This window comes from Mytilus galloprovincialis, chromosome 9 (genome assembly GCF_965363235.1).
Source record: "Mytilus galloprovincialis chromosome 9, xbMytGall1.hap1.1, whole genome shotgun sequence".
Lineage (NCBI taxonomy): Eukaryota > Metazoa > Mollusca > Bivalvia > Mytilida > Mytilidae > Mytilus > Mytilus galloprovincialis.
Genome location: NC_134846.1, coordinates 72440199 through 72458885, shown reverse-complemented (window position 1 = coordinate 72458885; position 18687 = coordinate 72440199). Strand labels below are relative to the sequence as shown.

The 18687-nt window shown below is 29.9% G+C and overlaps 1 protein-coding gene across 5 annotated transcripts in view; it reads right to left on the bottom strand.

Annotated features, from left to right (window-relative positions):
* The window catches only part of LOC143045865 (FAD-dependent oxidoreductase domain-containing protein 2-like), a 71847-nt gene that overhangs the window by 27097 nt on the left and 26063 nt on the right, over positions 1 to 18687 (bottom strand). For 3 of the 5 annotated variants that reach the window (XM_076218681.1, XM_076218680.1, XM_076218684.1), the window contains one exon: positions 10154 to 10363. In XM_076218681.1, the coding sequence (XP_076074796.1) occupies positions 10154 to 10346 (193 nt within the window). In that variant the 5' untranslated portion in view covers positions 10347 to 10363. Of the gene's footprint in view, positions 1 to 10153; positions 10364 to 15250; positions 15390 to 18687 lie in introns of those variants that run through there. The other 2 variants (XM_076218683.1, XM_076218682.1) reach the window with 2 other exon arrangements.

The window sequence follows — 18687 nt, the reverse complement described above, 5'->3', positions numbered from 1 at the left end:
CAATATTTCATAACTATGTATCATGAAATATTGTCCTCGTCTATGGAAAAATGTCCAGAGAAGAACAAATTTGCATAGTGAAATTGTGTCTGTATATAGACAATATTTCACAGAATGGAATTTGGTCTTGTTAGAGGGAGGTTATATTTTGTGTGAATTAAGACACTATTTCATAGATAAATACTACAAAATTATGTCCTGTTAAAGGGAGGTTATATTTTGGTTATATTTCGTGAGTATTGAGACAATATTTCATACACAGATTGTCATGGAATTTTGTCTCATGAAGGGGAGGTTATCAACAATTATTCATGTATATAGGATTTTTTTCTGCGACATGTGCCTGTGTATTTATTTACAAAATAAGCAATTGTCAGTACATTACTTATATTTGTACAGTATAATGTAAAAAAATGAAACCTATTTTAGACAAGTCTTTAATCTATAATAAACCATTTGTAATGTTTCTATGCAAATTTGAAACTCACTATTAGTAATAATATAAATTCTCTACTAAACAAAACAATTTCAGTTATAAATCTAAAAATGTGCATGTTGCATGTTTGTGTACTATTTCTAATTGTGAAATAATTTGATTAAAAAATATTTTCAAAGCCAGTATTTCATAGTGAAGTATTGTCATGAACAGAATTTCATAGTGAAATATTGTCCAGAAGGAGGTGACAAAATTTCATGGACAAGCACAATATTTCATAAAAAAAAATAAAAAATAAAGCTGAAATCTTGAATCATTATTCCTACCATATAAAGTCATGTCTTATCAACCAATCAGAGTCCATTATTTCTACCATATAAACTCATGACTTTTCGACCAATCACAGAGTCTAGTATTCCTATCATGTAAATTCATGTCTTATCAACCAATCAAACAGAGTCTATTATCCTAACAAATAAACTCATGTGTCATTACAGCTTTTACATTAATGCTAGCAAGACAAATCTTTGTTTGGCTTGCTTGCTTTGTTTGTATCAATGTTTGCTCAAGCATGGCAATTAAGAAAGGCAATTAAGAAAGGCAGGGCTTCAGCTTGTATACATCATACTTAAATTTTATTGGACGTTATGTTTGAAGTTAAGGACACTAAACATCACAGGATGACAAATATTCTCACATGTTTCCTTACCTGCAAAAATACAATATTTGGTCAATGAAAGAAAAATATAAACTTTTTTCTTGTATGAGGCTGAGAAACTGGCTTCCATGCGCGTAGCTACGTTTAAAACACCCGGGCGTACACTTGAATTTGGTAAAAAAAAAAATCATCTATTATAGATAAAAGAATTGGTTAACAATACATCAACCTTCTAAGTCTTTCTTCAATGGCTTGTAATTGCTAATAAAGTGACGAAAATTAGTATCATATTATTTCTGTCAAATTCTAAACCTACCGTGAATTCTATACTCACTTTCCCCTTTTTTTTTAAAGCAATTCATTATGAGCTAAGATTCGATATGTGGTTTGCCATTTTGGTCGAGCCATTGACGTTTTATGTTGCGAAAGGGAGACATTTTGATCCTAAATTTCGTCGGCGGTGCCAAAATTATAACTATGTACATGTAGGTTCATTATGTAGTTTTAAAGTTTTAAGATATCAATAACTTTGTCAAACCTTCGTAAAATTTTACTGTAGCTGGACAAAAACTGTTAATGGTCAAATGAGTATCCAGAGCATAATGACGAAATTATATATGATGAGTTTTCCCGTATTTTATGAATTAAAGGAATTTCTTTTTGCATTTACAGTCGAAGGTTAAAATTTATTACATATCAATTACTTCGTGAAACCTTCGTCGAATTAAAGTTTTTTTTAATGGTTAATTTCTGAAGCAAAAAGTTTTTCGTTCATTTTTAAGTTTTATACCAACAGTCGGACTTTCTGTAGGGCAATTTAAATCAGACGATCTGGCCACCGTTTAATAATCGAATGCACAGGGAGTCAATCTTTCAAATACTTTCTTTCATTGAAATTAGATTACCACTCTGGCTGACAGGGCATGGTATATATTGTCCATTACATATATTAACAACTCTTTGTACAATGTACAGAAATAAAATATTCTTCTTGAATACAAAAACAATTAAATATATTAAACAAAACTATATGTCACAGTGATATATATGAGGGTCTGGATTAGGGCCAACAGGGAGTTTTTAGGGGGGGGGGGGGGTTGCATCATTTCTATATTTCTATGTTCTGTCATTCTTTTGGTCTCTCTAATCTATTTAGTAAGAAATATGCTTATTCTTTAAATTATGGGTCCCTTTTGAATTTGCCACTGCACTACACAAATGAAACCATGTATCTATAATACTTAAATTACGAGGTCCAATTTGTCAGCCGTCATCACGTAAATACGACGAATCAAAGAATTCAACTTTATATACAACTAATATAGTACAAAGGTGTAGATTAAAAATTACACCACTCCAGGCCCTTTTGTTTTCCACGTAATTAATATCGCCAATAATTAGGAAGTTCCGGGTCGAGTCCGATACCGATACCAATAGTATAATCACCTGTTACCTATTACCTTATCTGTACGTTCCGCATCTGACAGGCGCACCACCAAACGGTGTATTCAGGATTAATATGCTATATAAACAGGTCATAATCACAGGGTTGACACTACTAAATTGTCAAATTGTTACCTATTGTAGTATTTTAATCCGTAAGACTTTCTAAGATAACAATTTGAATACTAAAAATCTGGACTAAAAATAAGTTAGTTTGTTAGCGGGCATGACGTAAAACAGCGAATCAAAGAATTCAACTTTATTTATAACTAATATAGGACAATGCTGTTAATTAAAAAATACTCCATTCCAGGACTTTTGTTTTCCAAATATTTAATATTACCAATAATTGATAAGTTCCAGTTCGACGGGTTCAAACAGAAAGATTTGAAAGCAGAGAAAATTGTGTATCTTATAATCGGCATGACTTATCAGATGACAGTACTAATACTAAGATAAGGCTTGCGCATAGTTGTATACTTTAATTCAGTCACGGACCCGCAATATCACGGGTGTGTTCTAGTCAATTTTGATTTATATCGGATCGTAACGAAACACGGAAAATATAAATATTTCGATTTATTTATGATAAATTGGATATCGGAAGGGTAACAATCAGTAGATCAGCTGAAATTAGTCATGCCCCCGCTTATCCACTACCAGCAGTTTCTTTAGCCTCACCGAGGTTTGGGCGTACACGTAGAAATGACATAGCTATGCCACTGGCTTCCCACAGTTTTGCACTGAGTACAAAAAAGTTTATATTGTTATGACATTGACCTAATATTGTTTTTATACTGCAACTTAAACAAATAGTTACTATACACTGATAGCTTTTTAAATGAGTAACAACACAATTGTCAAACTCATTTTTATCCAGTAATGAACCCCTTATTGTGGAGAAAGTGTTCCATGATGAAATTGACATTATGCAAAATATAGCTAGGTTACTATATTAAGGAAATAAACACAACTAGTTGCAGTATAAAAAAAATAATGATGTGTGTGATAAAAATAAGTGGGGGAATAAGATGTTTGCTATACCACGGCTCATGTGAAATTCTACCAATCAGACCGATTTGTATTGCTATGTTTTAAGAAATTATTTTACTTTATTTGTGAAACAATTAATGTTTTGTAAAAGGGCGCATTGTCTGTATAATTATTAAGTAAACTTTTGATGTCCACACTTTCTATATTCCAATTTCTAGTAAAACATTTTGTTAACAATTATTTATTCATAATTGCAAAAATGTTGAAATAATGAACTTGTAATATCTGTCATTTGCCCCCCCCCCTTCTTAATTTATCCCTATTACTTATTATGTCCATTTAACCCTTTGGATTAATTTCTGCTTGTAAACCTTCAAACTGATTATTGTTTGTTTATTGAAAAGGCGATAAATGATTTTTGTATAGTTACCAAATTTTTGAAAGGTTAATAAAAACAAATAAAAAAACACTTTTCTTTTCAAATACGAAGTGTTTTATTGTTAACAAAACCAACATTTGCATAAGTTTTCAATTTATCTATTACATAGTTAAGCAGAACAATTGGATATCAAGTCGACGACATGGGTATCTATCAAGTTGGACGAAGAAAATGCATAACCTTCGATTTTTTTAAAAATTACCACGGACGGAGAACATATCAACCTATAAGTTCAGTTATTTCCGTGTCTGTCCTTCCATTATGTAACTCAAGAAAAAAAATCCAAAAATGGGTAAAAATTGTATCGAAAAGAGAAAATCGAGTGTACCTTCTTATGTTAGGGTGTGTTTGAGATGAATATTTTGTCTTGAAAACGCACAAAGCAAGAGAATTTGATACATCACCTTGCTTCAAATTCTATCATTTTTATATAGCAAAGCTACAGGTTGACTTTATAACATAAAAAGTCACAGTACTAAAATATGAAATATATGGGTCAAAAAAAATACCTTTGTAATGAATCACAAAATCAGAGTAGGTGTGTTCGAATAGCTATTTTGTTTTTCTAAAAGTACTTGACGACAGTCTTTTAAGTTGGATGCTGAAAATGCACATCTTCGAAATTTTTTTATTTTTTTTTTTTTGCTTCCATTTCTACGATTGCGCTTTATATTGTCATCCTGTGATGTTTTAAAATTTGGTGTCCTTAACCTCAAACATAACGTCCAATAAAATTTAAGTATGATGTATACAAGCTGAAGCCCCACCTATCTTAATTGCCATGCTTGAGCAAACATTGATGCAAACAAAGCAAGCAAGCCAAACAAAGATTTGTCTTGCTAGCATTAATGTAAAAGCTGTAACCAATCATCTAGTCCAGTATATATACCTACCATATAATTCATCAGTTAGTAATATCCTTAATTGGCAAATATATATATATATATATATTTAGCTACTTATATTAATGACATTAATATCTTAAGGGTAACTTAAAAATTATTCTTGAGAACAATCGAAACATTTATAGAATATATAAAAAAGAAGATGTGGTATGATTGCCAATGAGACAACTATCCACAAAAGACCAAAATGACACAGACATTAACAACTATAGGTCACCGTACGGCCTTCAACAATGAGCAAAGCCCATACCGCATAGTGAGCTATAAAAGGCCCCGATAAGATAATGTAAAACAATTCAAACGAGAAAACTAACAGCCTTATTTATGTAAAAAAAAATAAACGAAAAACAAATATGTAACACATAAACAAACGACAACCACTGAATTACAGGCTCCTGACTTGGGACAGGCACATACATAAATAATGTGGTGGGGTTAAACAATGTTAGCGGGATCCCAACCCTCCCCGAACCTGGGACAGTGGTATAACAGTACAACATAAGAACGAACTATAAAAATCAGTTGAAAAAGGCTTAACTCATCAGATGGACAAAAATACAAGTGGACGTGGAAAATTGTTTTCATCATAACATCTTCCCAAAGGACATATCTTACAAAGATTTAATTATTGTATGATTAACTGTTAAATAACTAAATTTGTCCTCAAGTGAAATGCCAAACAAAGAAGAGCATTACATGTATTTAATATTAGTAGCAAATTCCGAGGATCAAGGTACATTTTTATCATCCTAATCTCCTAAGGGAATAAGCTTAATTACAGTCTTATTTAAAGTATATTCTTCTAATTGCATTTTCTAATTGATACTTGAATATCATTTTTCATATATACCATATACATTAATTTTCTATCATTTATAAAGACATTATGGAATGAAGAAAATAGCTAGGTAATATCAATCTCCCCTTGTAGGCTTGTAGCCTTATCTTATTAAATTTCATAATTAAATCATGTACATAGGATAATAATTATACATATAAATCATCAGCCTGCTTCCCAATAATAAAATCAACCTTAAATTATTACAATTAAATACATTTTTATTACATTTAATAAATTTGTGTCTGTATGAACACTTATGATCATGGCAATGAATATTAACTGAGAAATCATGAACGTGTTATATAAGAAGGACAGTTACATACATCCCTGTCATGAACATTGATGAAGCTAATTGCTTAGGTTTTAAAATGGAAGTCATGAATTGTATTAAAGCTGGATAAAGATGCTATTACAGACTCATCATATCAGATTATAAAATAAGGAAATAATGATGGATTTATATTGTTATCTTACATTGATTTCCATTCTCTCTTTGTAATTAGTTTTAACTATCAATAAAATAGTAGAATGTTGAAAGTCTGCTTTTTTCTAACCCGCCCAAGTAACTTTCGTCTTCTTTTGATGTGTAAAAGATACAAGGAATACAATTCATGTTCTCAGACGTAGTTGCTCTAAAAGGAACATCCATTTCTGGACTAATGTAAAATTAATTAACGGAGATAAAACATAATGTGGGATCTATCAGAACTTCTTAATGTAATCATTTTATTAGCATGATAACATTACAGGGCACTAGATACAAAACTAAGTGAATTGCATTGTATGACATCATAATAGTATGATAGAATCCTTGCCATACAAGTTATTTCAGATAAAAGTTTTGAAAGACCATAGAGGGTAATAAAGGGTTATTTTCATGCAACGTGTTTTGCCATTTTTATTTTACGTGCAACTGTGAAAAAGGTTCGTTATTCACCGTGTTTCATGAAATCGGTAAAAAGATCAACGTTGCAGGACATTTTTAACTGTTCGTTCATCATGAAATGGCAATTTTATTTCGAGTTCTTCTGTGCAGATCACACACACACCCCCTTTAAGCCCCTCACCAGTTTTTTCTGGCACACAAAACAATTATGAGACATTTCTCCAAATGAGAAGTGAAATGCTTGCTTTGCTGATTACAACTTATTTAAAGTTGAAAGTCTTTGAGATTTAAAGTTCCAGTGCCTTTAGTATCATAAAATTAGCTTGAAGTTTTAAGAAATATTTGAAATGGATTATAAATAAAAATGGAAAAATGTTTGATAGACAGTTGGATGGAAATATAAGAAAATAATGCTAGTGTGGCCATTAAACCTTATGCAGGTTTTTCCAGATTAGGTTTTAATTTTTTAATGGAAAATATCTGACATCAAATTTCAAAGTATTACATGATTGCATTTGTAATGTTAAGGGACCTACCCATAGCTTTCAGCTTATGTTGTCAATGTCATTTCTTTATACAAATTATATTTTTAGTGACAATTAAAATCAGAGAAAATCCGTACTCTATCCCTATATCTTTTTTCAGGAGGATGAGAATTTGAACCTGAATGTTACATAGTCTTTATCTATATTTTTTCAGTTCAATCTGCAGTATTAATTGAATTCAATGATTCAATAATTTAAGACATCTATTTACATATAAATTACTGTTAAACACTATATCCCTAATTGAACAAAAACTTGTTCATCAAACTGTTCTTTCAGTGGTTTAAACTCATTTCATTTCTTTTAGTGTATTTACCCAAACATTATATTTGCTTTGTTTCATCCTAAAGATTTTAATTTAAATGATAACTCTTTTGCCTGATCTGTTTCCGCCAACTCAAAATAAATTGCGACATTGATTGACATGACTGTTTCACAGAAGATGAGTTGAGAGATAGTTTGACAAATTTCCGTAAGATTTGATCTTGGAAATGATTAGTTTTTACAACTTCCACCACGTTTTCACCAAATAAAGATACACCACTATCATCATACAGTAATGACCTAAGTTAATTGAATTTAGATGTAATTTGTGGATTCTGACAATCTTTTAGCAGGACATTAGAGCTCGGCTGTTGTAAAGAATCACTGCTAAAAACAGGTTACATCAGACAAATAAAAAATAAACTAATTCTGCCTTAAACATCAACAATCCATGAATATATTTTCCTCTAAAAACCAGACATAAATGCATTACCTAATCAGACATATTTAAATAAACTTTTTAAAGAAAGTCATTAGATCAACAAGCCCAATAAAAACAATATTCAATTCATGGATTCTTCAAGAATTATATACACTTTTCTTGTATTTTCTATGTGGTATAAAAGGAGAGGGTCTGAATAGCTAGTTTCTCTCACCTATATATTTGAACTTCTATATTCATTCTATAACTTTGATCTTTTTTGTTCATCTTGTATAGTTGATAATTTTGTTTCTGTTAAAATTTCACTCTTTGAAATTAGAAAAAATCGCAAAAGGGCAGTAAGTAGGTCTTGTCTTGCGGATCATTTTTCTATAATAAATTTCAAAGAGTATGGTCTTGATAAAACGTTAGTAGTCCGTTGGAAAGGGCACAATAAATGGCTGACCTGTGTTAAGAAATTTATTTTATAAATCATTTGATCATATTTTCAGACATATATAAAATATAATATAAGAAATAATTCAAAATGACAGTCTGTTAAGAATTCAATAAGGAAATATATAATTTGGCCAGGAGAGATTATTTTGCTTAAATGTGTTCAAAGCAATAATCATAATGAGCAACAAATTCAATGTTTTCACAGGTTACCACTCTGTCTACAATGCATAATCATAAATTTATGATTGGGTATATAATATCTAATATGAGAGTGAAATATTACATAACAGAAAAAAATTGAAATAATAATGGACAGGATTGTATAAGGGATATAGTAAAAAAAAAACCCAATATTTTTGCAAAAATACTTTTGATGTCAACACTAATCAAATTCCTTTATGTTATGAATTCATTTTTTTTAACCTGTATTAAATATTAAAATAAAATGTATCCATTTATTTTTGGAATTTCTATAAAATTCAGTTAATGGAACAAAAATTTGTCAATAAATCTAACACTGACAGTGTAAAGATCTCATATCTAAATTTTGATAGGGACAGCAATCTAAATTAGCTTTTCACACTTTCCTTACAAAATTTCCATATTTTCACAGTTCAAAATAAATAGCAGCTTATTATTTGTCATGCAAAATTCATATGGAAAATATAAAAATATTTCTCTTTATTTACTTAATCAAGCTTAATGAAAACAAATGTTTTTAACGAGAAACTATTCAGTGTTACAATGTAACAAAACAAAAAACACAAAACACTTCTAACTTTGACAGAATAAGAAATTTATGTTTAATTCAGAACAAATCAAACGATTTTGTCTTGATCACTTTGATTCAAACAAAGTTTATATAACGTAACGGAGAAATAATTTAGTTTACAGTGTGAATTCAACTGAAAGTGCAACTACCAATTTATCATCGAGTGAAGAATTCGTCACTATGAGCATCGTAAAAATCTGCAGTATTAGAGTATTCCATTAACAGCTGATGCTCACTAGAATTCATTCAAGATCCCTCGAGAATCTTTCAATGAACAATATTTGGAATACCATAATTATAGAAGACATTAAAACTGTTTTGGCTTTAATATGATCAGAGCCATAAATAGGAGCGCCAGTTATCAAATAGCTCTGTAATACCATAGATATCCTGGAAATAAGATGTGATGATTGCATTTTAAGACAGGCATTGTAAAATATGTGAATAATACAAGATTTGCTAAGAACTTAGGTCATTTGTATGTGGGCTGGTAATTTCCTCCTATTAACTTTAAATAACAGTATGCTTAGCATAGGTTATCAATGCTATATGACATTTCTTTTGTCTATGAGATATATTAAATATATAAGTTTGTATGTCACCAAAGGCATCTATAAAATTCATTATGAATACATTCTATCATTTATTAAAATGGTTTAATATGAGAGAGAAAAAACTACATCTAATGAGCTATCTGATTTCTCCACAACATATTGGTAAATCATCACTAAATGTTTGAAATTTGAACTGGAGTTAGACTGACAGAACAGACAAATGACATGCCATTGTAAAATCATTAGACAATAATCATAGAATAACAAAGAAAAGCCAGGACAAATAATAATAAGGCTTAATTTTGGTTGGATTTCCAAATAAACTATCTGGAAATCTGCACCACTTTTCCAGAGAATCTGCTACTCTTGGACTATTGACAGTATACAACAATCACTTTTCCATTTATATTTTCTATTATGACATGAAAATTTTAAGGGAACCTTTGTGATGTCCAGACAAATAGCGATTAGATGTATTGACAGGGTTCTGACTTTGTACAAAACAAAATGTTATCTTTTTTTGCAGTAATACCATACCTGAAATATTTGTACGTTCATAAATAATATAGTCTCTATTCTGTTGCTGCAAATAATATCCTAACTGAAGGCCTCCTGGTCCAGCACCAATAATACAGTAGTCATGGTAACCAGATGCTGTTGTCACAGAGATGAACACAAGGAAGACAAGACATGCTTGTATGTAAATTTGTGAATCTGTTTGTTTCTTCATCTTTGTAGTCTCTTAATCTGGCAGAAAAATATATGATGATATATAAAATGGTTTAAATCTAATTATAACAACATGCATGGTAATCTGGCATGGACCAGCAAACCAGAAATAGTTATGATAAACAGTATAAAGCTGCTTATTCATATTGTGTGCATTCATTTATTATTGCAATTTTGGAATATGGATAAATGTGTGAGATAAATAATTGTGTTGTTTCAGGAAATGTTGCACACAAATACTGCAATAAGAATTCAAAATACAAGTTTTTATTTTTGTGAAACATATCTTGTTGCAATTTTCTGAAGTTACAGTATGTTTCTCCAACTGACATAAATAATGTTTCAAGAAGGCTCAAATTGCTTTAGGTTTTACAGAAATAATGATTTTTTTATGTTATTGAGGTATATGTAGCATAAGGAGTATTAATGAAAAGAAGGAGATGAGACAGAAACACAACAATAATAGAAACACTCAAATAAAACCAAAAGAGAAAAATACAGTTTAAAAAATAAACAAGTGTCTAATCAATTTGTCAAGATCTAAATTGTCTAGATTGTAATTAAGTTATTTTGTATGTCACTGTGTTTGATTGCCAATTATAAGGAGACAGTTATCCAGCATTAAAGACAAAAGATTTAAGATTTATATGAACCTCTTGTAAGGAATCTGTATTCTTTCCAGAAAAGACAAATTTCTTGTTTGAATTGTTTTACATTGTCATTTTGGGGCCTTTTATAGCTGACAATGCGTTATGGCCTTTACTCATTGTCGAAGGCCGTATGGTGACCTATAGTTGTTAATTTCTGTGTCATATTGGTCTCTTGTGGAGAGTATCATACCACATCTTCTTTTTTTAAAGTTATGTTCTATAATGTCAACCAACAATTCAGTAACAATTGTATATTTTTTCAAATGGAAGCTGTTTTAAGACAAAATGCATCATTTTGATCATACCAGCACTTAGTAGCTTAATGTACCTAAATTGAAGATACTGTAATACTATAAGTTATCATTTTTATTTGCCTCTTATTCAGTATGTCAAGATACAGTTTTTTTTTTTAAATAAATCAAGCATATTTCCTATAATATATATGCTAAATCAAATACAGTGAAATTGGTAGCAATTAATCTATGGTAACGCATGTTTTATTGATGATAAAGTAATTGGATGCTATTACTCAAATTACTTTCATGACAATCTAGATTTCAATAGTTTTTAGTTGTTTTTATTTTTACTCAGCAATATTAATGTCCAATTACTAGAAATTTCAATGTTCAATTAATTAATAAAATACACAGCATCAAACTTAATCTTGCAATACAAGGCACAGTTAAAATATAATAAAAAGACTAACAGACAGAATGTCATGAACAAATGTTTTCTTAGTTTTTACCCAGGCATCTATTCTTAAAACAATGTCTAATTGCACCTTATACAGCTTTAGGGTTGTACATTTTTTTATTTTTTTTTTTTTGGCTTTAGAAATAACAGTTCAAATAGTACAGAAAGGTCATTTTAGTTTAAAGGGAAAGAACTCTTACAAAGTTTTTAGCAGCAAACTTGTATGCATACTGCAAATAAGCATTGGGAAAAATTCTTAATAAAATTGAGAAAGGAAATGGGGAATGTGCCAAGGCAACAATAACCTGACAATAGAGCAGACAACAGACGAAGGCCACCAATGGGTCTTCAATGTAGCGAGAAACTCCCTCACTTGGAGGTGTTAAGTTGTTTTCAATTTGTTTAAATCAACAAATCAAAATTGTGAAATTATCAAATAACATCATTTTTTGTCTAATGTAAATATCTCTTATCTAAAGCTTACAATTTTGATCTATAATGACTAGATTTCCACAAACTCTCATAATTACTGTACACTATTAAATGGAACTGTGTACCTTCCTATTCCAATTTAATCAGAATTATTTGTTTTATTAGAGTTTCCCATAGTTATAATCAAAGATTTTGTGAGAAATGTGTTAACTGCTGTTCTAACAGTAAATCTACTTATCATAATAGCTGATAATTAAGATGCTTATAGCTATGAAACAATCATATTGGAAAGTATAATACAAATCCTTTCTCTAAAATTTGCCTTTTTTTCATTTTGAGTTAATAGTTCTTGTCAATGCATCAATCAATATTGTATCAAAATGTAACACACACAAACTAACAAACAAACACACACACTGTGGCATGAGATTGACTTTTCCTTTGATATTTTTTCCAAATTTCCCATAAATTTTGAATTCAACTATTGTAAAATCAGAAATTATTGCGATGTTTTTATTATTGCGAAAAATGTGATAGGGTTATAATTTCAATAATTTCAACTCGCATTTTGAAATTATTCATAAAAATTAAACAGGATTTTTCTCAATATCGCAAAAATTAAAGTGGCATTTTAGTATAAAATGACAAAATCGCAATAATAAATTCACACAATTATTTGTGAATTTAGTATTGTATACTACTGAGGTATAATAAATATGTATGATTTGATAAGTTACAGAACACTTCTTTTTTGTATTAGAAAGATCTTAAAAATTATGATCAAATTTAAATATACCTGTATTCTTTCTGATGAAAAATGGATGAAAATATAACATGAATGAGACAGCAACCCATCTACTACTACTAAAAATTGGCATACCGATTGATTGGGTTTAAAGCAACTTTCTAAATATTGACATAACATTAAATGGTGGTCAGTTTGTTTTGGTGAAGGAAAATATGGTAGTGGCAACTTATAATCAGGCTGAAGCAAAGAAGTTGTTGACCAACTGCCACTCAGGTAATAAAATTGAGAATGAAAATGGGGAATGTGTCAAAGAGACTATAATCTGACCATAGAACAGACAACAGCAGAAGATCACCAATGGGTCTTCAATGCAGCGAGAAACTCCTGCACCCGGAGGCGTTCTTCAGCTGGCCCCTAAATAAATATCTCCACCAGCTCAGTGATAATGGATGTCATACTAAAAATGCCATATTTTGTATTGGTTTGTAAAGTTACTACCTTATACAAGATGGCATATATTAACTTTTTACTTAGCTTTACTTTAAAGAAAATGAAATAAAATTGAGAAAGGAAATGGTGAATATGTCAAAGCGACAACCACCCGACCATAGAGCAAACAACAGCCGAAGGCAACCAATGGGTCTTCAATGTAGCGAGAATTCCCGCACCCGTAGGTGTCCTTCAGCTGGCCCCTAAAATATGCATAATAGTACAGTGATAATGGACGTCATACTAAACTCCGAATTATACACAAGAAACTAAAAATTAAAATCATACAAGACTAACAAAGGCCAGAGGCTCCTGACTTGGGACAGGCGCAAAATTGCGGCGGGGTTAAACATGTTTATGAGATCTCAACCCTCCCCCTATACCTCTAGCCAATGTAGAAAAGTAAAAGAATAACAATACGCACATTAAAATTCAGTTCAAGAGAAGTCCGAGTCTGATGTCAAAAGATGTAACAAAAGAAAATAAATAAAATGACAATAATACATAAATAACAACAGACTACTAGCAGTTAACTGACATGCCAGCTCCAGACCTCAATTAAACTGATTGAAAGATTATGTCTTCATCATATGAATATCAGGTACAATCCCTCCCGTTAGGGGGTTTAGTATCATACTATCATAAAATATATGAGAAGAACATAACCCGTGTCATGCCAACAACTGTTTTTTTAGAAATAAATGTGTTTAGTTCCGATGCAAAGACCCTATCAGTGAATCAATGTTAAAGTCAAAATATGCAATCTTTAATGACCTGACAACAGTATCGTAACTATATCCCCTTTTGATAAGTCTATTTAAAGGTTTTGTTAGTTTCTGAGGAGAATACTGACATTTTTGTGCTTTATAAAGAATATTTCCATAAAATTTTGGATGTGAAATACCTGAACGTATAAGATGTCTGCATGTTGAGTTATATTTACGAATTATTTCCTTATACCGGTGATAAAATTTAGTAAATGTTTTGACCAGTTTGTGATATCGAAAACCCTGGTGTAATAATTTTTCAGTAATACATAAATTTCTCTCGCTAAAATCTAATACATTGTTACATACACGAGCGAATCGTACAAGTTGAGATATATAAACACCATAAGATGGTGACAAGGGAATGTCACCATCTAAAAATGGATAATTAACAATAGGAAATGAAAAATCATCTCTTTTATCATAAATTTTTGTATTAAGCTTCCCGTTTATGATATAGATATCAAGATCGAGGAAAGGGCAGTGGTCATTGTTATCATTAGCTTTATTTAAAGTAAGTTCTACAGGATAAATTTCTTTAGTATACATACTGAAACATGATTTCAAATATTTGTCAGTTCAACAAAGTAAAAGATAACAATAATGGTAAAACAAATCTACAACAAAAGTATCAGCAAATAATTCTGACGTAACTCTGAAAATTGTATGTTTAAGACTTTTACATCTGACTGTATGAATGTCAATTTATAGGTTCAACAATATTATTGAAAATCATATAAACATAAAATATTATGAAAATTCCTTCATAAATTCTGTCTAACATTTTTTAAATTTTGATTTATCTTTTAGTTATTTTATAAAACATCAGTTTTTCCTACCTTTGCTGATTGTTTCCTCCGAGAAAACTTATAAAACTTTTTAAAATAGATTTTTTTTTCAACAGTTATAATTATATACCTAACTTACTGTGTATAACTACTTTGCCTTTGTAGTACTTTTAAATTCTTTAATTTACATATTTTCTATTTAAGAAATGTTGTGTACATCGCCTTTGTAGTACTTTTAAATTCTTAAATTTAACTATTTTCTATTTAAGAAATGTTATGTACACATTGAGTGCTGAAAGGGTTTTTCTTCAATTTAATAAAACAAACAAACTGCCTACCTGTTAAAAAGAACAATTGATAAAACAATGTTATAACTTCCTATACTCCACGTTTTCTACATGGAACTGTTTCCAAGATCAATATATCAAACACTAAATACAAAAAGCCAATACCATACCATTAAAAATTGGTTTGATTAAACTATTAATTCCCAGAATGAGGGGGATCTAATATCTATTGATGCTATTTCCACAAAAGTAATACTTCTAATGAAGATTTATATAAGTTTGAATTCTAAAGCAATAGATCATTGGAAGTGTAATTACTAAAGAGAATGACCAATGAACAAATGATATTCTGTTATACCACGCCAAATCATTAAAGTGCTGTTTGTATGATAACAATGAAATAATAAATATCACTACTTTTTTTCTACTTTATCATAAATGGAAGTTTTCTGTCAAAAGCTTGCTTTGAGTTTTTGTAAATTATGTCAGCAAAAATTTCTACATATCTGATGTTTGTAATGTCTGATATTAAACCCAACTTAAAGATAAAATTTTTTATTCTATTCTAATGTACCATAAAATGAAATTGATGTATCGATATGATAAATAAATCTGTATTAATTTGTAAATTGCTACTGAATTTTCATTAGGGAATAAAGATAACATCTTATCTACTTACATTATTTATATAATAATACCATATGTCTATAAAATAAGAATGAGAGAAATCCAATATCTAATTATTGCTAACATTGTGATGCTACTTTTTATATTTAAATGTTACTGGTATTGTGTTGGTATTGTAGCAATTCTTAAAAGTGATCCTATGGTTTATTGTCATATATACTAGATATACTGTGAGTAGAAAACACAAATTAATACACCCACTTCCCACATTGACATTCCACAATGGGAAACCCTATAGCTTAAGCTATATAGCAGTTGGATAAAAAAAGGCATTAGAGATTAGCACAATTCAAGAGGTACTTAAGTTTCATCAATGGCTAAATTATGTCCAATCATTGGAAGGGTGACTGAGTTAGGGAAAGGTTTCTTACAGAAATGGAAACAATATAATCTTGTGAAGAGGAATAGAAAATAATATTGATCAATAAGAGTGCACAATGGCACAATGTGGTGCAGATTACCATTAAGTTTTACTTGGTATCAAATGGTTAAGACAAACTTGAGATTACTCTGAAAATGTTTTAACCAGAAATGGAAAAGTCAGTATTTAGCTATGGGAAAACACATAAAGATTGTTTCATCAATAAGTTTTATATACAAGCTCTCTATACTAAATATAGTTTCGTTATATTGTTTACGTAAAATCAAAGTGGTGTTCCAGAATAAAAGCATAAATCTTCAAGAAATCAATGTTCAAATAATCTTGAATGGGTAGATACAGTACTGTCTTAATATTTATGACTTATGTATTTGGCTTATTCTGCTAAACTAAAGGCCTTTGTATGGCAGGTAGGTGTCAAAGCAAACATCAATATAGCCATCCAAGGCCTCGTAATTATTTGGAGCAATACAGTACATATTGTCATTTCAACAAATAATCAACCAAGTTTATATCAACCCTGTCTTTTCAGTACTGTACATAAAATCTACTAAATTCAATCAAAAAGAACCACATTGATGATTTTTCTGAATGTTATACAAATCACTCAGTATATCTAGTCTTTTTTGTAGAGCTCTTATTTTTTTCAAAACTGTCAACAACTGTATATTATAACAATAAGACCTTACTGTTACATTTTATCTATATCTATTTTATTGTTTAGTTTAAAATTTAAGACTTTCTCTAATGACATAGGTTGTTTCACTTCACTTGATCAATTATTTAACAGTGATTACACAAAACACTTTAAATAAAAACTATAATATATGTCAACCGGAGAATAATTGTAATTCAATATGTTCACACATGTAAAACTTATACAAATGAAAGGGACAACACATTCTTTTAAAATAGAAATAAAATATTAATATAAACCAAACAATTGAAGGTTTTTCAACATCAATGTTCTAAATGATTGATAAGAAGCTGCTTCCGGTTGTCTGAAAGTTACTATTGGTGTCCAATCATATGTTTCTTCATACTGATTAATTAATAAATGTTTATACTTTTGTGTAAAATAAGGGATCTTATATATGCTACTCCCATTTAATAAAATGTCACTTTGGGTCTCATAGCTTCTTTCACACTGATTCAAAAAATATAGGATTCCTTTATACTTTTGCCTAAAATAATGGAGATAATTGCCAACTTCTGCTTTAGACAATGTCACTTCCAGTATTGTATGATAACTGTAATAAAGGAGGTAATTAGCCATTTCCATTTAATTGAAGGTCACTTTCTGTCTTAAATGATAAATTAAAGCCTGTCTGTTAAAAAAAAATATATGGATGCTAAGTACTTTTCCATGACAAAAAAAGTGAAAAAAAATGGCTGCTATCAGTTTCCTCAAGGTCAGTTCTATATGACATTTTTAAGGTCAAATGTCATCCCAAAATTTTACAAAAGATCCTATGGTGTTATTATGAAAAATGTTGGGAGAAATGATCAATAAAATTAAATTAAAACATTCAGGGGCAATAACTCCTATATGATGTCATTGGATTGTTTCAGAAAGGATGTACCATATCTTCATCACAATAAAGCAAACATTTATCAATTGTTCTTTTATATATATCTTTAAAAGTGTCAGAGAAAATGCTAAAACAAGGAAAAATCTAATTTGAGAACATGACCTTGACTTTTTACCTTGACCTTATTTTCTAAGTTAGGACCCTGAGGGGCTTCAAATAAAAAGACTCTTGGGTTATAGGGCTAACAGTTGATGAGTTTCAAAAAACATTTTCATTTGGTAACAGTATACAACTTCCATCAGATTTCACCTTATCACTTTGATCCAAATCAGCCAAAAATTCTAAGATGTATCAAAAAAAAAAAAAAAAAGAAAAAAAAAGGTTTTTAATCACTTTTGGAAGTATGCACACGCAAGATCACACTTTGGCCAAAAAAAATAGTAATAAGGATAACAATTGGAGCAAAATCTTTATTAGGGTAGCCACAAATTACACTTTTTTTCCTGTCTAAATATTGTATACATTTGATTGTTACTTGATTATTTGATTTTAAAAGGAAAACATATAGTCTTTCCTTCCTTCCCTTTATTCAAGTTATGACCTTTACTGCGACCTTGAAGTACGCCATCTTGTTCATAATAAGTAAGCATTCTTTTTACAAAGATGCTGGTCCTTCAAATGTCATTTAGAGCAAACTTGTGTTCTTTTATATAATTATCCTTAGACTGTGTTTAGACATTTTTCATCCTTAAACTGTATTTAGACATAAATACTAACTGCTCAAACCTTACAAATGGGAAATTGTGTATTAAGTACAATCTATTCAACTATCTTATACTTTAAACTTTTAATCATAATTCATTCCAATAGGTCAAGAACCTCAAGTAAAA